Source organism: Leptopilina boulardi, unplaced genomic scaffold (assembly GCF_019393585.1).
Source record: "Leptopilina boulardi isolate dan_hultmark-lab unplaced genomic scaffold, ZJU_Lbou_2.1 LbouV2_325, whole genome shotgun sequence".
Classification (NCBI taxonomy): domain Eukaryota; kingdom Metazoa; phylum Arthropoda; class Insecta; order Hymenoptera; family Figitidae; genus Leptopilina; species Leptopilina boulardi.
In genome coordinates, this window is record NW_026137891.1 from 6,177,844 (window position 1) to 6,200,055 (window position 22,212).

The window sequence follows — 22,212 nt, forward strand, 5'->3', positions numbered from 1 at the left end:
TAGTTAAATCATTAGGAATTCATTGGAATCCTGTAAACGACTCTATTTTGTATACAGTTAATATAATTGATTCGAGCGATCAAATGACAAAACGATCCATTCTTTCTGAATGTTCAAAGTTGTTTGACCCGCTTGGACTTGTTGGACCCGTTATTTTAGTGGGAAAAATTTTAATTCAATCACTTTGGAAACTTCAGTTAGGTTGGGATGATGTGGTTCCATTGGAAATAAATGAACAGTGGTCTAATTATAAAGAGCAGTTACCATTACTTTCAAAAATAAAATTTCCTCGTTGTTTGTTGACCGAAAATCACAAGGTCATACAACTACACGGGTTCAGTGATGCGAGTGAAAAGGCTTATGGAGCCTGCCTGTATCTACGAACTACCAATGAAAAAAATGAACATAATTGTGTGTTAATATGCTCAAAATCAAGGGTTGCTCCAATCAAAAATCAAACTCTTCCTAGACTAGAATTGTGCGCAGCAGTATTGTTGGTTCAATTATTTAAAGTTACAGCTCGTTCTTTGCAATTGACCTTTGAAAATACATTTTTCTGGACAGATTCCACTATTGTTTTAAATTGGATAAATAGTTCACCACACACCCTTCCAACTTTCGTGGCAAATCGCGTGGCCGAGATTCAAAGAAAAACTGAGTCTAAGGACTGGAAACATATACGTACTAAAGACAATCCAGCTGATTTTATCTCACGTGGCCAGAATCCTGAAAAATTTATAAGTAATCAACTTTGGTTACAAGGTCCAGAGTGGCTACAAAAAAATGAGACCTTTTGGCCTCAATTCGATTTTAAATCATGTGAAAAACCCGAATTTAGTTCTTCTAATCCACAAGTCAATTTAACAACAACTCAATCAGAATTCCATGTGTGGAATCGATACAGTTCCTTTAAAAAACTTCAAGTTATAATAGCATACTGTCGTCGATTTATTTCAAACTCACGTACAGCGGAAGTTAATTCTAGGCTCTCCGGGAGGTTATCGACAAAAGAATTAAATCAATCTCGCATATCAATTATAAAAAACATACAAGCTATCTCCTTTTCAAAAGAGTTAAAGGCATTAGAAAATAAAGAACAGGTCGATAAAACAAGTCAGCTTTTAAATCTCAATCCGTTTATAGATGAAGGCATTCTGAAAGTAGGCGGTAGATTAATTCGCTCATCTTTACCTGAATCTCAAAAGTTTCCCATTGTCTTACCAAAAAACCATGCGATCACACGTACGATCATTCGAGATGAACATATAAAAAGATGTCATGCCGGAGTAAATGCTACACTCTATGGTGTTCGAGAATCGTATTGGCCTCTTGACGGACGGAATACTGTTCGTCATGTATTAAGAAAATGCGTTTCATGTTTTAGAACAAAGCCACGCGATCTTGATTATATTATGGGTAATTTACCAGAAAGTCGAGTAACATTTACACGACCCTTTCTTAACGTGGGCGTAGATTATTGTGGTCCCTTTTTTACAAAAGAACATCGCCACCGAAATCGCACAAAACTAAAAACTTATGTATCGATTTTCGTTTGTCTAGCGACAAAAGCAGTGCATTTGGAATTAGCCAGTGACCTAACAACAGAAGCTTTTCTTGCTTCTTTAAAAAGATTTTTTGCTCGTCGCGGACTGGCTTCCTCCATGCATTCAGATAACGGTAAAAATTTTATAGGGGCTAGTAGAGAGATCAAAGAACTTTTCCAAAAAATCAAGGGAATCGAAAATGATGAAAAAATTCAATCCTATCTTTTAAAAAATGAGGTTAAGTGGCATTTTATACCACCAAGAGCTCCACACTTCGGCGGATTGTGGGAAGCAGGAGTTAAATCTTTTAAAACTCATTTTATTCGAGTAGCAGGTAATAATTTGTTGACTTATGAGCAGCTTCATACCTACGTGGTAGAAATAGAGGCAATATTGAACTCACGACCTTTGACTCCCCTCTCCTCCGATCCAAACGATTTTTTACCTCTAACTCCAGGACATTTCCTTACGGGTAACTCTTTGACCAGCTTACCACAGGAAGACTTGACAGCTATTCCACCCAATCGTCTAAATTGTTGGCAGTTGGCGCAACGCATGCGACACCACTTCTGGGAGAGGTGGTATAAAGAATATTTAAACGAGTTAACAACCAGGAACAAATGGAAAATTGATACTGATCAAGCAGACGTGGCAATTGGTCGCCTCGTGATAGTAAAAGAAGAAAATTTACCTCCAATGACTTGGAAACTAGCACGTATCATCAACATACATCCTGGTGAAGACGGCGTGATTCGAACAGTCACAATCAAGACTGCAAGCAGTACTTTTAAACGCCCCATAAAAAAGCTCTGCCTCCTTCCAATAGAATAATAATTTTGAACTAAGGTAGTTCAAGGGGGCCGGCATGTTACGTCGTAACAATTGGTGTAACATTTTAAACAATAATTGATAAATATTTAATTTAATAAGAGTTTAAATAAATTCAAGTATTATTTTTATATTCAGCATATTATATTTATTATACTATAGAAATTGTGTTTTTAAGATATGGTCAAATTCATATCTTTGTTAGAAAGTATAGGTAATGAAAGCAAAATCTTGGAAAAAATAATATTTCACAAAGTAACAAAATATGTATAGATAAATATTTATTACTAAAAGAACTAAATAAAGCTATAAAACTCGGTACGGTATGTACGCCTTACAGAGGATTAGGACTCAATTTTTATTGCTCGGACCCAACCTTGGGTCTTGTCGGATTAACTAAGCAATTAAGGCAAAATGTGTCGATGAGTTTTTCCATGTCATTTTAGCCTTTTCCAAACTTTTTCCAACGTTGCCAAATTTTGAATTTTTAACAGCGTTGCCATAATTTGTAAAACTTCGTTTTGAAAAGAAAAACTTGTATCAGAATCAAGCTAGCGCTCGTTCAGACTAGACGTGCTGCTACCCAAAAATTTGTACTCCTCCCAAACTAATATTGTGTAAATAAATATATACGTATTGATTGTTCTCCTTATATCAACAATAATGTGTTTTATTTCAATGTACCCAATAAAATTCTAAGCGAAATTGGCCTTGATAATTTAAAAAATACATTTAAATGATATTAAAAAACTTTTATAGAATAACATTTTAAGTGTTGGTTTTTATAACGAACAATAGTTATACATTTAAAAAAAAAGTTTTTAATCTTTCGTATTTTTTATATTTCTTGAAATTAATAATTTTTAACATTCCAATAAATATCTGCAAATTTAATTAATGTGCTTTTTAAAATGCATAATAAATAAATTCGAAATGTAATATCATCAAAATATAGTCAGAATCGATTTTAGATTAAGGTTGAGGACTTGGCTTCGTTATTAATAATTTCGCGCAAGCATAAACCTTTGTTGAGTAAACTTTGAAAACTATTCTTATTGAAATTTTTAATAATTAATTAAATGAATATTGTTGTTTTTTTATTGCTAAATAAGAAATAACATTTAATTATTAATTAAATTAAATTTTACTAATTTAATTTAATAATAATTATAAATAATTAATTAAATTTCGAATATTGTTTTTTTATTCCTAATTATGGAATAAAATTTAATAATTAATTTAATTAGGGTCAGTTGAGGTCAATGGGGAGAAAATCGCTATTTTTCACAAATTATGTAATTTTCTTCCTTTAAAAGGTAATATTTGCGGGTTTATTTTTTGTAAGTTGTTATATACGTTCCCAGGATTAATTTTATGCAGCAGAAAAAATTTAGATAACCTTCAAACGCATGAAACTGACTGTCCCCATTTACCCTAAAATTTAGAAAATTTCATAAATTTTAGGGTAAATTGGGACAGCATAGTTTCTAAAAAAGTTTTAAGAAAAAAGTTTCCTTAAGTATATTACTGTATTAAGGGATGAAAAAACTTGAAAACAATTTGTAGTAGATATATAATAGTTGAACCAATTGAAATTTTTTTATTTTTTTTTATTTCAGTATTTTATCTTGCATTTGAAAAAAAACAGACTTATAAAAATCATACCAAATTTTTGTCTTATTCTTTATGATTCCCATAACAGAAATTCACTTGAATTTTTGATTTTTGTCATTATTAACCAAATTGACAAAAATCAAAAATTCAAGTGAATTTCTGTTATGGGAGTCATAAGGAATAAGAAAAAAATTTAGTATGATTTTTAAGTCTGTTTTCTTTGAAATGCTCGATAAAATACTGAAACAGTTTGACTTTGATTTTCAAGTTTTTATGCATTGCGCTATAACTTTTTTATCTTGCTGCCAATTGTCAAGATAAAAGCTTGGCAATACTCAAAATCTCTTGCAGGTGATCTGAGGTTAAAATATTGACGTTGAACTTAATTTTAAAACTGTAAATTAAGCTCCAAAACCTCTTGTCCCCATTTACCCCAACTGACCCTATTAATTTAAATTAATTTAATAATAATTAAATATTTAATTAAATTTATATAGTTTTTTCATTAATTGTGCATTTTCATGAAATATTTATATTTTTAATATAATAGAGTATAGAGTGAACTTTAATTATTTTCTATTTTTTGAGTAGATAATTTCTTGTTTATATTGTTGTATAAGTAAAGATAAAAACATTTTTAAAACCTGCCCTACGCTATTCGACCATGTACTGTTAATAAACCAATGATTTATAGTGTGTTGAGCCGGTTTTGTTCGTCATACGTATACTTTCAGATAACAGAACATCAATGTTATAAATTTTTCAAAACTCAAATTCAGACTTTAAATATTCTTTTAAAAATATTTGCATTTAAATTATACAATTCTCAAAAAAGAACTATTATTAAATTAATTAAAAATTTCGACTGGTAAAACTTTTTTTCATTTGTTAAAAATATATATTTAATAATTATTATTTTTAATTAATTATTATTTTTATTATATTATAATTATTAATTAATTAATAAAATAAAAAATAAAAATTTATTGTAATTTATAAAATATATTTTCAATAATTAGCGAAATAATCTTTATTAGTATTGTCAATATTGTGACACCTTAATTTTTAAGTGATTATAAAGACTTGTGCTAATTGAATTAAGTGTTCATTCTATATAACGGTTTTATTAAGAAATAAGTGGATTTATCGGACGATGTCGGAAAACAGTACATCGTATTTGTGATCGATAGCATAATTGTTTTTTATATTAAACATTTCTTTCATTTATTTGTAATGGCATTTATAAGCATTAAGAAAATGACTAATTATTTATAGTCGATAATTTCTCATTCCGTCGTTAATAATATTTTAATGAGTTTAATTTTGAGTATTTAAAATATTATTAATTAATGAAGAGATAGTCGTAAAATATTCAATAATTATTTGTCTTTTGTATTTTTTGCAGACAATCAGGGTCAAAAATATCTCTTGTATTTTGCTTATGTAACTTATAATATGATATTCAAATTAGAAAGATAGATTTTGTCGTCCCTCACAAAAGAATACTTATTGAATTTTTTTTACAATTTCTTTTGCTTAAATTTAAAAAAAGCTGATTTTTTTTTTAATTTAATTTTATATTTTACATATTTTAATAAAATTTTAATTAATTTTAAATTTTAATAAATATTCGTATCTTTATTGAGTCGAAAAAAAAATTAGTAAAACAATTATATTTCGCACAGTAAATATATTTTAGCTGGTTCAGGTGAATTTTTGAGGGTAATTTAGAAATTCTCAACGCGAGGTTAGTCTTTCCTTGTTATTCGTTTTGTCGTCTAAAGTTATTTTGGTGTAAAACCCGCAACGTTCAAATCCGCACGTATACTTTGGGGGGAAAACCCTCTCCCCCAGTGTCGTTTACACAATTTTAACATTGTATATAAATATACCACAATACACTCGTTGTTTTAATATAAAATATGAAAAAAATCCAAAAAACGTAAATCCAAAAATAAAATAATCAACGCTTGAAAAGATGTGATTTTTCGTGTGAAAATAAATTTATCGAGCCTCCTGGAGTGAAAAAGATAATTTCGAAAACAATAGTTTTTTTTTGTTTCGCATTGTCTTAAAGAAATATTTCCCTTTTTTTTGTTTCAAAAAATTTTCTAATTAAATTTATTTTAATTTTTAATTTATTTTTAATTAGAAAATTTTTTGAAACAAAAAAAAAGGGAAATATTTCTTTAAGACGCAATTAATATATGTAATTATAATATTGTATATATTGTATTATATTTTGTTTGGCATTGCCTAAGAAATATTTTCCATTTTTTTTTGGAAACAATTGTCCAATTAAAAAGAAATTAATATAATTATTAGTATTTAAAATTGTCTATATTTAACAGCGTTATTGATTATACGAACATTATCGAAAACATTATTGTAAATATTTATTTGATAATAATAAAAGATAACAGATAGTAAATTGCTTGAATATTTCTATAAAAATAATTTTTTTCAAGCAATTTTTTTTTTTAGTAAATAAATTTATTTTTGGTCGAAAAATATTTCACTCTTTCATAGTTCTTTTTTTAGATATAGAAAACATACACGTGTGTTTAATTTCCTGCGCATTATATATATATGTTTCAAAAATGATTATATTTACGAAGAATAAAAATAAAATGTAAAATAAAATTGAAAAAAAATGTAAACTCTCTAAACAGGGGGGAAATAAATTTTCTGTATTTTGTATTTTTTGACAAATTGAAAGCTCATGTTTAGAAACGTGATCTCTATTTGATTACATACAGATTTTTTGTTACACTATTTTAACAATAAATAAGAGGCAGGTGAAATTGTATGCATAAGGGGGAATTATATGTTTGTATAATTAAATGAGTATAAAATTTCATATTACTTATATGATAAACTTACGTTTCATTAATAATTTTTACTAAATAAAAACGTGAGCTTATATAATGAGCACGTTTTAAAAATTTTTCTTTTGCACGTGTATTTTTCAAAATTCATTTTTTCAAGAATAAGATATTTTTTTGTAAACTTTTTTTTACATAATTAACTCTTATGATGCGAGTAGCGGTTCGGGAAAGGGAAAGGAATGGCGGAATAGTGTGTGAGTGTGCGGCATCGGACCACAATAATAAAGTCAAGGTTTTTTGTAGAAGTATACTACCTTATATGCTATACATCGTGAGTTTATTGTACCTCTTGAATCAGAAAAAAAAAATTTAGACAAAAACTGAAATTTTCCATGAGCAGCCAAAATATTTACTGAAGAATGATTTTAATTTTTGCTGTTTAAAAAAATTATTATTATTATTATTATTATTATTATTATTATTCCGATTATGATGATTTAGATACGTTTCAGATAAACCTTTTTTTCGTAAGCGTGTCAAGTTTTTTTTTTAACCTTTTTAAAAAAGCAATCTTTTAACTTTCTTGTTTCATCAAATTTTCTTTCTTAATATTTTGTTTTTTTATATATTTTTTTTTCATGCTCCTCCTATTTTAGGTCACTCAAGTTCATTGGCTCTTTTTCATAGGCGAATGTCCACCAGTTAGATTATATGATAAAATAGCAATATAAAATATCAGGAGATTATTTCTAAGTTACAAGTAAACTTTACTTTTTCTCAATTACATTGCAAGGAGGTCACTGGCCTCTACTTATTGCACCTCTCACATTGTTGCAAAGTGTAGAAATTATTGGTAACAAACTTTTTTTTCTCGTTTTATCTACACACACCTATATATAACGGATCTTTACAAATATTTTTTTTTATAAATCAACTTTGTGCTACAGAATCCAAATTATGTTTTGTTTAAAAATTTTTTTTGTTTAAATAATTAAAAAATAAAATACAAAATTAAATAAATAAATAAATATAATGTAATAATATATATATATATGTAATAATTAATATATTATTTTTATTATATTATATAGTAAATAAATTAATTAAATACAGAAATTTAAAAATTTTTTTAAATTAACTTTTTTTCGTTTATCTACGGACCTTAACAAATAATTTTTTTATAAATCAATTTTGTGCTAAAGAATCAAAAAAAAATATCTTTATGTTAAAAATTGTTTAAATTTAATTAAAAAATTTTTTAAACAAAAGAAATCATGAACACATTGAAATTGATCAGAAGATTTTATGAAAAACTAACATTTTTAGGCGATACTTTTTCTGTGAAAATATAGAATCTTGTGGAGAAAAAAAGAAAAACTAATTTTATAAAACAAAAAAAAATTGTAATATTATTTGAAATATTGTTCATGACTGAAGAAATATTACGGTCATTAACCTCTTGACAATAGCAGGTTAAAAGAAACAGACCACCATATACTTAATGCACGGTTTTTTAGGTCCCATTTATAGTCTAGAATACAAAATAGAAGTCTTTCCAATCTGGATTTAAAAAAAAAGTGTTTTAAACTAAGAAATTAAGTTTACTAATTCTGAATAGTTTTTTTTAAACAAATAAAAATTTATGGAAGCAAAATTTTAATTGAACTATAAAAATGAAAATAAATTTTTCGTTTAATTAAAATTCTTCGAAATTATTACAAATTTGAATTATTTTTAAATTATGTTAAATTCAATTCTCATTCAGTTTTAAAGTTTGAGAATTGAAAATTTGATCTTAATTAAAAATTTTTTAATTTGAACACCCAGAAAAATATTTTTATTGCCGTTTATTTGGGACAAATAAAGTTTATTTGAAGCAAATAAAAATATATTTGTCTCAGATGTAAATAACTTTCTATTGGTTTTAAATAAAAAAATTTATTTAACAGAAATAAAATATTATTTAGCGCAAATTAATATCTAAAACTTATAATATATGAAACAATGAATATTTATTTGGCTCTGAGATAAATATATTTTTTTTCTAAGCGTGAATTTTACCTGATATATTTTTTCATATTATTATAATATCAAAAATGTATCAAATAATACGTCATTTATTACGACTCAAAGTAGTTTATATAATAAAATTTCAAAAAATTAATTTGACTTTTTTGATATACGAATTAGTTAAAAAAAACATTTCTACTAATTTCGATTATTTAGAGAGGCTAATTGAGTGGTAGTATAGGTTTACTTCTTGTTTGTGCAAGAAAAAAATGTTTAATGCATCCTTTCTACTCGAGATTATCCATGAGTCATTCATAATGACGTTTCTTGTCTGACATAACTAAATACTGGGGTAGGTCAATAAGTAAAGTAATGATTTTCCAAATAATTATAAAAATCAATATAAATCTTTGATAAGCTTTTTAAATTATTATGTGAATTATTAATAATAATAAAATAATAATAAAATAATAATAAAATAATAAAATAATAATAAAATAATAATAAAATAATAAAATAATAATAAAATAATAATAATAATCTATATCACTTCCTGACAACTGTAAAACGATTAAAAATTTCCACGTAATGATTAAGTATATTAATTAATATTAACTTTACGTTTCTTTCCGCAATTTATTTCCGATTTAAAATATATATTATTTTGGAATTAAATAAATTTTATTAATATATTTTCAATTTCTATATTAATGATAAAAAAATTTTTATATGTAATTACCCATTAGGATCCATATTAAAAAAAACCAATAACAAGTTTTTGCTATATACGTATATATGTATAAATACAATTTTCTAGAACATTTCTCGGTGACTCGGTCAAATACCTTACGTGTTACCTTCGAAATATATACATATGTATATATACTCGTACGATATAATATATTGAAGGTCGGTTGATTTTATTATTGGCAATGCTCTAGTTCGCACAAAAGAAGCCCCAATCTGTATACACATTTTATAGAAAAAGAAAAAAAAAATTTTTTTTTCTCCAAAAGATAATTTTTATTTAATATTGCAATATGAAGTACTTTAAAAGTCTTTTAAATAATATGCTATAACAATTCCTGGGCGAGAAAAAAAATTTTCATTAGAATGAAAACCTTTTCATTCTATAGGAACTTTTAAAAGTGTATTTTATATGAACAATAAGTAATTGTAAAACTGTAATAATTACACAATGGAGAAAATAAATCTATCTAAAAGAAAAAAAAAATAATAATAATAAAAAATAATAATTTTTTTAATTTTGTATTAAACCAAGTCCACTTCTGGGCCGAAAGGCTGAAGTTTAATTAAGAAATAAATAAAAATAATAAAAAATAATAATTAATAATTTATATAAATAATAAAATAGAATTTTTAAAAGCGTATTTTATGTAATCAATAGATATTAAAATTCGAGGTTTATTTTTTTAAAGCGATAAAGCTTTTATTTACATTTCAGTTTTTCTTACCTGGATGTTGTATAAAATCCATTGTTTTTTCTCTGAAATTTTTTTCTAAAATAAAAATGAAATACTCGTACACATTTTATTACTTTACGCAATGTGGTTTTTTTTGTTGAAATAATAACTAATTTCCTATTGATAATAATCAAATTTTAATACAATTTTTAGTGAAAAAAATAAAATAAAACAGGGTCATAGAATTTGGTTTATATTTTACAATAATTTAACTATTTTTATAAAAATTATTTATTTTAAAAATTAATTTTATAATAATTTAACGAATTCATATTTCTAAAAGTCAGTCACTTATTTAAAAATAATAAAAAAAAATGTTTTAATATGAAATATTATTAGAGAGTACGAGGTTTATTAATATCATTTATAGAAAAAAATTCTCTGACAAGATAAGTTAAAATGCGTATATAATAAGAATACGATAAGTTATGCTTTAAAGTATGTTTAATCATAGTTCATATTATATTTATTGTTTTCTCATATTGATTATAGGGAAAAAAAAATTTCTAATTTATTTTCTAACACATTGATAATAATTTGTTAATTATTGTTATTTAAATTAATTTAAAATTTATTTTTTCTGATTTCACTATACTAATTTTCAATATTTAACAATTCATTTCATAAATACGCAAAAAGGAATGTATTTTGTTTGCAAAAAAATTTTTTTTTTTTTGAAACGTTTTATAACAATAAACTGAATATAACAGATAAAAAAAATGTTGAAAAACCAATATTGAAAAAGCACTATTTATGGACTTTAAAGTGATAATTTTAAAAAGTGGCGTGACTGAAATATGTAAAACTATAGACATTGTTTTGAATTCATACTTTTTTAAACACATGTCGTGAGTCATTTTAGAATATGTAAGTATATGTAAACTTAAGGGGGGAACACCAGTTGTAACTTTCGAAAAATCGATTTTTTTTTTGGTGCATTTTCTTAAAGTATACATATTTAGAAATGTGTCTGTAAATTTCAAAGTTGATCCGGTGAAAAATAAATGAGATATACAGAACACTGCAGCGGCGCGTCCCGTGGCTTCATACAAGGTGGCCAGCCATACCTGACCCTAACGACAGATGGCCTTTTCCTATGATTTAGAAACGGCAACCACTGCGGAAGAGTTATTATATGGTCCAGGAATCGATGACTCTTTGTAACTTAGAAACAAAATTTCTTCTGAACAAAAAAAAGTAAGTTGAAACTTTTAATGCGTTTTTCTCAAAATGACATTTTCCAAGTCGGTGACCACGATTACTCGAATACCATTAAACCGATTTATTTAAAATTTAGTGTGCTTCATTTACACATATAAGTCTAGTTCGTGATCGAAGGATTTTTTTTTTTAATCAAAACTTTTTTTTATATAGCTGAAAATCGACCGTATTTTTTTAACGAAAATCATACTTTTGACTTTGACAGGTCGCCATTTTGTCAAATTTTTTTTTTTTTTTAAATCCTTCGATCACGAACTAGATAATCTTATAATAAATGTAAATCAATTTCATTTTTGTATTTCAGACGAAGTATACTTGCAGAATGCTGGTCACCGCAATTCGCCTTTTTTCTTAAGACGCCACTTCAATGGCTCATATCTCCAAAAGTTTTTGTTAAAAAAATTTTTTTTTTCTTTTAAATTACAGCTTTTTACATGTACTTTTAACTAATAAATAGTATTCTTTAAAAAGATTCATTGTTCTTTTGGAAAATATTCTTGAAAAAAGCATTATTTTTTGAGTTACAACTGGTGTTCCCCCCTTAAGTCACTCCTCGCTTTTTCATAAGCTTCTAATCTTTTACGTTTTAATATTTTATATTTTTGAAATGTTTAAATATTTTACATTTTTTTTTAACTTTTATCAAAATTTAATTCTATTTACTTAATAATCTTTCTTTTTATATCACTAATTATATATAGGTAATCAAAACTATGCGTGACCTTTTACTGATTAAAAATACTGAGAAGAGTGCGCAGAAATTTTTTAAATATTTCATCATGAAAAAATGCGTCTATATTTTTTAATATTATTTAATAAGATAGATGGTATTTAAAAATTAAATTAAAAAATGTCATTTTTGACATATTTGTTTACTTTTGCGAAATTTTAATTTTATTTAGTAATTATTTAAATACATTTTCAATTCTATTGAGTATTAATTATTAATTCTATTCTATTCTATTAATATTATATTTTAATATTTTGTCATATTTCTGAAAAAAAAGTTACGAAGGAAAAATTTTTATATGAAACTATTTAGTGCAACGTGCTTCGCAATGACATAAGAAAATCTGTTTTCTTTATACACGAATGAAAAAAATAGAGAAGTTCTAGATCTTGATAAAATAGGTCGATATGTAGTTGATTAGAAATTTTATCATGTTTCAAAAAAATAAAAATTTATTGTTAAGATTATCATCATCTTTCTTATTTGTCTAGACTGATTCATATCAATCAGCATGATTTGAAAAAGAAATATTTTTAAAATAAAAAATATAAATTAAAATTTTTTTTACAAAAATTATGTTAAATTGAATATTAAAAAAAGAATTCAAAAATTGAGTACAAAAATTTTCTACTAACAAACAATTTAATAATCATTTAATTTATAGTCTAGGTGATAGAACTATGTGTTATGAAGGTCAGTTTTATTTTACAATGTCCTTATAATATCTGTGTAGATTTTTTACATATATATATATGCGCATCAAATGTGTTCATGTGAGACACATCATTATATGCAATTTGTACGCCAATTGTACGAACATACAAACTATATATTTTGGTGTGAAGGTCTCTTTACTTATAAATAAACCTCTACATTTTGATTTACATAATACTATGTAGAACAAATCCAAACGAACTCAATGACCCGTAATCAAAACGTCATTTTGATTAGACAATTGTGAAAAACAATCTTCATTTTTTTTCTGTCCATAAAGCGCAAAAGCCACTTTTATTAAATTTTTTCTTTTATTGAACTTCCTTTAATTTTTTTAAATATTATATAATTCAGTATTATTTTTAAATAATATTATGTAAAAAATACTTATACTGTTTTTTTTTCACAGGAGGGTTGTGAAGGATTCGAGAGTATTGATAATGTGAGTGCTGAATCTGGAAGTGGGGAATCATGCACAACATCACCTGGTGAGTTATTAAAATTTTTTTTTAATTTAAATTTTTTCCCTCTGATATAATTTTAGTTCTCTTATATAAATTAAATTCTATCTAAATATAAATTTTCATATTAACAAAGTCTTATCCAAAAATATAATATATATAATGTGAATGATTTCCAGTTTAATTTTAAACAACAATTCACATCAAAAACAGTTATCTTACGCAAAAGTCTGTTACGCAAAGTTTATTTCGAAGTTCACAATATCAAAATGATTTTGATACTGAAATAAATTATTTTTATTATTATTATTATTATTATTAAGAGCATTGTCCTTTTCCTCAATATATTACAACAACACTGACTTACCAGAATAAATATCGATCTACTTGGCAAAAACAATTGAAGTATAATTTTAGAGGTGAGACCATTGAGGCATTAACCAAGAATTAGGTCTTTCAATAAAAGATAATAATTATGAAAAATAATTAATTATAAATTTTAAAAATAATTTTTTTTTTGAAGCCTTATTGGAAAATGTTACATAAAGAATATTTTTTATGTTAAATTTAACAAAATTTAATTATATATAATTATTAAATTATATATTTAATTAATATAATAATGATTTAATTTAAATTGTTAATAATATTAATAATTTAATAATAATGGTTTTAATATTATTTATATTTTTAATTTATATTTTCATTTTTTTAACGATATAAAAATACATAACATTTTATAATTCATACATAAAATTATATTTCTTTCGGACATTAAAAGTTTGTTATCTTTATTGTCACGTATGCAAATAGAATCTAACGAATTGTGTTTACTTGAATAAAATGAAATGTTTTTATTGTCCAATACATACAGTATAATACTGCTTTGATACTTCAATTTATTTATAAATAATAGTGCATTGACGCACATGGCAAATTTACAGAATTTCTATTCAAGTCACAGGAGCCAAGATGTGCAATTGGCAGAAAATTTCCAAAATTTTAAAATAGAAATTTACACACTAATTTTAGTAGTTCTTGTAATATTTGCGATTAATAATTAAAAAAGTAAAATGAGACAAAAGTTTTGAACGTTCAAATGAACAAAATATTTTTTTCAATCTATGAATTGTTAAAAATTTTAATGTCAATGTAAAATAATAAAAATAATTATTTTTATTATAATTAAATAAAATATCGGAGGAAATTCATTATGAAATAGATCAACATTATTTTAGATGTTTGCATCATTTTAGTATTAAATCAGCGGTTTAGAAATTTGCATCATTGTCACGACGCATATCTGTACATATATGCATATTATAATATAAAAGCGATGCAAGTAAAACTATGCAAACTTACTAGGATAAATAAAAAACAAAAGCAACATAACGTCGAACGCCGAGGTGAATATAGATATGTAATACGTGTCGTTGTGGGTAGCATCAAAAGGCGTCAACAAATTAAAGAGGGGAAAAGAAACGGTGTTGCCAACAATTTAAAAAATAAATAAATAATAATATATATTTTTCGTTCGAATTTTTTTTTATATTTTAAAGAATTTTTAAATTTTCATAACAAAATTATAAAATAATAATTCATTGCAAAATATATTTTAGCCTTCTTTAAATTTCGAACAATTATTTGAATTTGGTTCATCAATTGCTTTAATTAATTAATTTAAACTGAGCAAACACATTATTTTGGCAATACCTATATTTATTGAAACTATAATTTTAAAAAAATGCTGCAAACAATATTGTCGCGACAAATATATTGATAATTGAAAATTTGACTATATGAGTGGAAATATTTTTTTGATATATAACAAAGTCATTTCTTCCGGAAAATTTGTACGGGAAATTATGTCATAGATGTGACGAGAAGAAGTCGCATGGAAAGTTTTTTTTAATCATGCGAACTTAGAAAATTGTGTCCGTTCATTTTTGCACGTAATCATTAAGTTGATTTTGCGAGTTGGCAACACTGTTGCAAAGCCGGCATTCGGTTTTTGCACATACACGCAGCAGTAACACAATGAAGTGGTGGGGGAACTGATGGTAACTAGAGTGTCGGCCATCTTGTTAAGTTAGTCGGAAACCAGCTGCCGAGCAGTGAGGGACGGTGAACGTAAAGCAGGACAGATGTATTAGCCGAAGGATTTTTAATGTGCTTCCGAGCCCAATTTCCGCTGCGAGCGAGAGGCTGTGAGTTAGTAACGGAAAAACGACCATCAAGGGTGATTTTTCCACATAAGAAAAATCAAAATCCGTTTTATAGTCTACGCGGTGAGCCTAAAAGAGAAGAAGAAACAAGGTTGAGCAGCAGTTGGATGCAGAGAGGAGCTCCATTTTTCAGCACAGAGATCTTGCCAGGAGGCTCCAAGAGATAAAAAAAAGGAGAATCTGTCTTGTTTATTGCAGTTCCTTCACGTATTTTGGCAAAAAGAAGGAGATTTTTTTGAGTCAAAGGTGTGCAGTTTTAAAGTCTGTGATAGTATTTATTCGAGAGAGAAATATAAAGTTAAAGCAGCCGACATCATAGTCGTCGAAGAGTCCAATATTGGATTGAAGAAATGTGTATCGTTTTTAATTACGATCAAGAGAGAACATACAGAGTGTAGATAGGCTTTGTATATTTATTTATATCTGTGATACCTACCACTGATATACATCGATCTGATCCCATCGTACAAAGGAAGAGGAGTTAATCGACATCAAAAGAAGATTTTCTACGGCTTTTTTTGCAAAGTGGGTTGAAGATTGGTATCAGTAACTTTAGCAGTTAGGCGTTTTTTTGTATATACGACTGACACTTTTTTATAATTATTGATATCAGTGCGATTGCATTAGTGTCGAAGAACGATCCCTCATACGATTAAAAAACGAGTGGAAAACACTTCGGAACGATTGATTCATTGTTGAGCGCGTGACGTGTGAAAAATTTCAACAAAAATGGTGGAGAAGATTCTGGAAGAACGCGAGGATTCGCGACAGGAAAATGGTCGAGGTGAGGTTTTATTCTTATTCGTTTATTAATTTTTATTTTCTTTTATTTTCAATGATATATTATTTCACCTGTGAAAGTAATAACAGGACTTTTGATAGTCGCCATTTTCCTATATTATTACCGGCTAGTTTTCAAAACATTATTTATTTCAATTCTGTCTAGAATCGATAAATTGTTTTCTTTCTAAGGTCACGATCTGTATATTGAAATTTACCAAGTTATTTACAAAATGATGCAATGTCATGAATAAGTTAGTCATTTTACTGTAAACATATAGGTGAATCAGTTATTTTATTTTACATTTTCAACATTTTTTTTCCTTATCATTTGAAAATGAAACTTTTAGCTGATATTTTTATCAATAATTTCGAATGATGAAAGTAATGTGGCTGATGACAGAACTTTCTCATTTTCAACTGATTGTAATTTATGAATTGAAACGAGTTCAATGATCAGAATATTAAATTTTTTGTAACTCAAATCAAAGACATATCAAATTTTCAGCTCATGAAAAGCAGTTCTATTTCCCATAAATTTATGCGAATAATAAATTTAATTTATCTATAGCAATGAACATGACAGACGACCATGATGATTCTCCTCAAGAGATAATAGATTTCCGTTTAACATTCTCACTTGTGAATAAAGTCAGATCATACTGCACATCCGGTAGCTCATATGTACTATTGAAATAAAAGAGACAAAAAAAAACGAAAGAAGAAAAAATAATTTTATCTTTGATATTAAATTTGATTATTACATTTAATTGAGAAAATTTCCAAATTTAATTCACACATCACGTTTGTAATATATTTCATCATCTAGCATGATTTTACATAGAGCAAAAGAGTATTTTCGTGTAATTCTCGCTGGCAGGCACCAACTGAGGCCAAACAAGAGTTCAATGACTGGCACAGAAAAGGAACACCACCATCTTGCCAGATATGCATACGTGATAATTTATTGTCATTGCGAAAATTGGTAAATTTAATTTTAAAGTCCCATTTCTCGTCATTTTGGAATTCACGTTTTCTTAATAATTTTTTTTTTTTATCTATTTCACGACTGACTAGATTTCATTGAACCTTCAATTATTATCATTTCAAACTTGACCTTTTTGTTACAATTAATCACATTTCTCAAATTTTTTTTTAGAAAAAAATTTTCCGGTTAGTGTCTTAATTGTTAAATATAAAATTTTTTGGTAATTTTCTAAACTAATATTTTTTGGAAGATATATTTGTGGTATTTTCTGTATAAGACAAAGAGATGGAAGTTCTTGAAAATTTCAAGGGGGGAAAGTTTTGGCTCGTGTTCTCTTTGTCCTTTTTTTTTTAAAGCAGATGTATCCCTTGAAAGCTATGGGGAATTTCTCCATATAGTACAAATTTAGAAGCATGCGCAGAGACGCGTTTCCTTTTGTCCTTTGTTCTTCCTGCCCTACTCTGGGCAAATTTCTCTCCCTTTACTTCCCCCTTCGATGACTACTACTAACCCACTTCACCCTTCAAAACACACCACACTGTGTAACGCATTTTTCTGGCAATGCTTTGTTGTGAATTTTCCTGTTGAATATATAAAGACACGTTTTTTGGTTCGAAAAATCCAAAAGCAGCTACAATTTTTCGTAGTTTGTATTTTCAATGAATCTATTGTGATCGATTTTTTTTTGAATTTTTTTTTTATTCACTTCTTTTGGTATGAAGTTATTTTTAGTTTTTGTTGGTTTCTAGGAAAAAGGATCTTTATACCTGCTTCCTGAAATTTGAACCTTGATTCAAATCTGCGTGGTTTTAGTAACTTCCTCAATATCAGTTTTTTTTCGTTATAAAAAAATATATTTTTGTAAAGTATATTGTTTGTAAAACTATAGTCATTTTGTATAAAGGAAATCAACATTTATATCAATGTGATAAATCTTTCAATTAAAGTACTGTTTCTGAAAAATTAGAGTTCCTTAATGCATATAAAGTTAGATCGTGGGAACAATTTATTGAATAGAAAATATATTCTCGTTTGAAAGATTTACGATCGATCTGTAAAGTTAAAAAAAAATATCGAGATGTGAGATCGGGAGTGGAAAGGAGTCGCTGATCCTGCCACGATGCATGAACGTCCTGTATGTATGTTTATATATACAAACAGTTAGGCGAGCAAAGTTTCAAGTGATTTCTCTCTAACCCACGCCATATTAGAGACGCCCACAATCACTAACTAGAGGAGTTCATGTACAACGAAATCGTTATAAAAATTTCGATGTACAACTTACTGTCACCAAGAAGCGTTTTCTTTTGCATTGTTATGTGCCATGACCCCTCCCCGTCACTTGACATTCCAATTTCTTCCGTATCACATATATCATAGGAGAAACTTTCGCCTTTATTTTCAATACAGAATTATTATAAAAGAAAAAAATATTTTTACCCATTTTGTTTACGAAAAAATAGTGCCTAACGTATTTTTTTTTATTGTTGCGTGAGATTCAACAGGAAACTTATTTTATGAATGAGAATTAACAGAATTACTAGAATCATCTGCCCAATACTTGTTGGATATTTGCCCTTGATTATTTCCCCTCTTACACAAATTTTGATTGGGGTAGCTGTAACAAAGAACGATTCTTTGGGGTAAATTCACTCCCCATGATGATAAAATCAACCGATTTCTCTTTCAACTGCTACTGCTGAAAAAAAACCCATGACAAAAGAATTGTAAAACAAAAGAATATGCCAAAAAAATCGTAATATTACAAATAAAAATAATAAATAAAATAAAAAAAAAATTTTAATAATTAAAATGTGTCATGAAATATTCCAAAATAATTGTGTATTTTCCCAAATTTTATCCATAATCTTGTCTTTAGATAAGTTGATAAAAAGAAATGATTAATTATGTGTAATCTTTATCAGATAGTTTATCAAAGATATGGTTAAATAATGGTTTATCGTATATAAATCAATGACTTGTCTGCGTCGTAAAAAAAAAGAATGCAAAAAAGTCATTTAATTCTCTTTTCAATTAGAGAAAATTTCGTCATTATAAAATCAAATATTTTATTTACATATGAAAAAAAAATCTATTTCCGAATCATATGAAATTTACATATTTATCACACAAAACTTGTGAAAGTATATACTAACTACTCAAAGGAAACGTTTCTTTTTTCAAATTCCGGTTAATTTTCTCCATTAAATGTCTAGTTCGAGTGTAAATCGTAAATTTTTTTTTATTGATTTATTTTTATGAATCAAAATGTCAATTTCAATTATAGCGACAAATATTACTTTCTCTATGAGGAAGTAATTTTTTTTTTAATTTTATAATTTTGACCCTGACAGTAAATAGTTATTTTTGTCAATTTTTTATTTGTTAGTTATTTTTGTGCCATCTGAGAATTTTTGGAATATAATTTTTTTTAAGAAAAACGGAAAAGTTTTATTGCTGTTTTGTTATTTTCTTATAATAATAGAATTCAAATTCCCTAATTACTTAATTTTCTTTTTCACTTATATCTCAGAATTTTTTTTACCAAAAAAAGGGAAAAGTTTTATTGTTATAAATTTGTTATTTTTTTATAATAACAGCCCTAATTATTTAATTTTTTTTACATGTATTCATTTCAAAGTTATGTTTTTTAAAAAATCATCTTGAATAAACCGGTTTCGTAAGACCGGTCCATCTGGCTTTACAATATGTAAAACAGATGCTTTGCCTTTCAAGAAAACAAATATTCACTCAAACATCATTCTATACTCTTTTGAATTACATCACAATTTAGTTTTCATATTTGGATATTTTTTTGAAAATATTTATAAATTTTATTCATTAATTGCATTTTTTTTAATATTGTTTAATTCCCTAATTTGATTCTTTTGGAAAAAAATATTCAAAAAAAAAAAAAAAAATTTTAAACAGATGATTTTTTTTACCAAACAAAAAAAATTGGAGAATGATGTTTATTTTAGTTGTTCTTCGTCCTAAGTTTAGATTTATTGAAATTGTAAATTTTTTTTATGGAAAGAGTTTTCAAATTGAATTTCCTTGAATTCCTGGTTTTGTGCGTACGTGCCATTTGGCGGGTTTAAGAGACCTTGGATAATACGACCTCTTCGATTTTCAACCCCGCCTCATCACATACATGCATTTACACTGACAATGCATTTGTGTATAAGGTCTGCAATGAGTATCTAAGGTGCATTCGAGTTGCCAACCGACGTCGACACAAATACCAATTAGATGGCTTTGATTCTCTTTGGCAACCATTAACTTTCTTTGTTTTTCTTTTAAATTTTTTTTTTTTTTAATTTAATTTTTTGTCAGTCATAAATAAAATGAAATTTTTTTTACGTTAAGTGAAAGAAAAAAACAAATTTTTTAATTCACAAAGAAACGTTTCCTAATAAAAAAGAAAATTGTTTTTTTTTACTTCAGGAACGTCTTTATTGTTATCAGATTGTATAGATATTTTCTTAAGCGACGAAATCAGATAAAACCGGACATTGGCCTATGTTTAAAAAGATTGTTTTTCTAAAAAAAAAATTGATAGGTATCAATAAAGAAATAAAAAAAAAGGTTAAATAGCAATAAAAGCAATGACTAATCTTCCCTCTTTTAACAACCATATCTATCGATAAGTTGTGAACAATAAGTTACATCACCGGCTTTAGTGGTTGATAGCGAAAGCACACGAGTCACGTGCTCATGCTTCAATATATGTATAAGAAAATCTTCATCTAAACAAAACATGTTGTGTAACTTTTTTTAAAAAGTTACTGCGTTTTTCTTTCAAATCTTTTACAAACTTTCGATTTTTTTTTCACTAATAAGTTTTAAAAACTGTTTTTGAATACAAAAATATTCTTATGCAATATTTCAAAAAATACTTGAAATATTTAAAAAAAAAGAATTAAAATTTTGTTTAAATTAAATTAAAAATTTCTTTTTAGTTTAGAATTTGAAAATCGAAATTTTATAAATGCGAAAACTAGAAAATTAAAACAAGAATTACTTTCACAAACTTGTTATTTCTCATTTGCAATTAACTTTCTGAGGCATCACTTTTTTTTTAGTAATGTGCCCTCAATCGCTCAACAAGAAATTATATATGTACTTGATGCGAAAATCTAATACAAAATAAAAAGATTATATTTAGAAAAATGATTATAATTAATAAATTAAAAAATAAATATAAATTGCTGTTTTTAAAAAGTTTAATTTACTAAATATTATTTTAATGAATTAATATACTAATGTATTTATTTTTTTCAGGTGATGGTGTATCTTCAACTGGAGAGTCAATGAGTTCGGTGCAAGCTCGCCAGGAAGAAGCCAGACGCAAAAGACGCAGGAAGAAGAGATCTGGATCATCCTTGGTTTCGTCTTGCTTTCAAGGTAAAATCAATATTTCATTTTTTTCCCTCTTAGTTAAAAAAGAGAATATTTAAATTTTTAATCTCATTTTATTATAAGAAAATTGTTTTATTTATTAAAATTTTAGTCGCCCGGGTATCTTTGAGAAATTAAACACAAAATTATTTATTTAAAAACAATAATAGTTATATTTATTATAAAAATTTATTTGCTCTCGGAGCGAGGTTGTGCTCAGACGAGATTTAGGTAAAGACTGAATGAAAAAATGGCGACAGGGTTTTCAAAGCGTCGCTTGGGAAAAGAGAAAAACGATAAAATTAAGGAAAATTATTGTAGTTGAACAAGGATGGAAAAGGTGTAAAAAGAGAGGGTAAGGAGTGTACAGAGTACATTGCCGGG

At 26.3% G+C, this 22,212-nt stretch overlaps 1 protein-coding gene across 3 annotated transcripts in view; it reads left to right on the plus strand.

The window, feature by feature from the left end:
- LOC127284648 (MAP kinase-interacting serine/threonine-protein kinase 1-like) overlaps positions 1–21,834 on the plus strand; it is a gene marked incomplete at its 3' end in the record, with an annotated part of 29,582 nt that extends 7,748 nt beyond the window's left edge. For all 3 annotated transcript variants that reach the window (XM_051310195.1, XM_051310196.1, XM_051310194.1), the window contains 2 exon segments: positions 13,383–13,461; positions 21,712–21,834. In XM_051310195.1, the coding sequence (XP_051166152.1) occupies positions 13,383–13,461; positions 21,712–21,834 (202 nt within the window).
- Positions 21,835–22,212: the final 378 nt, after the last annotated feature.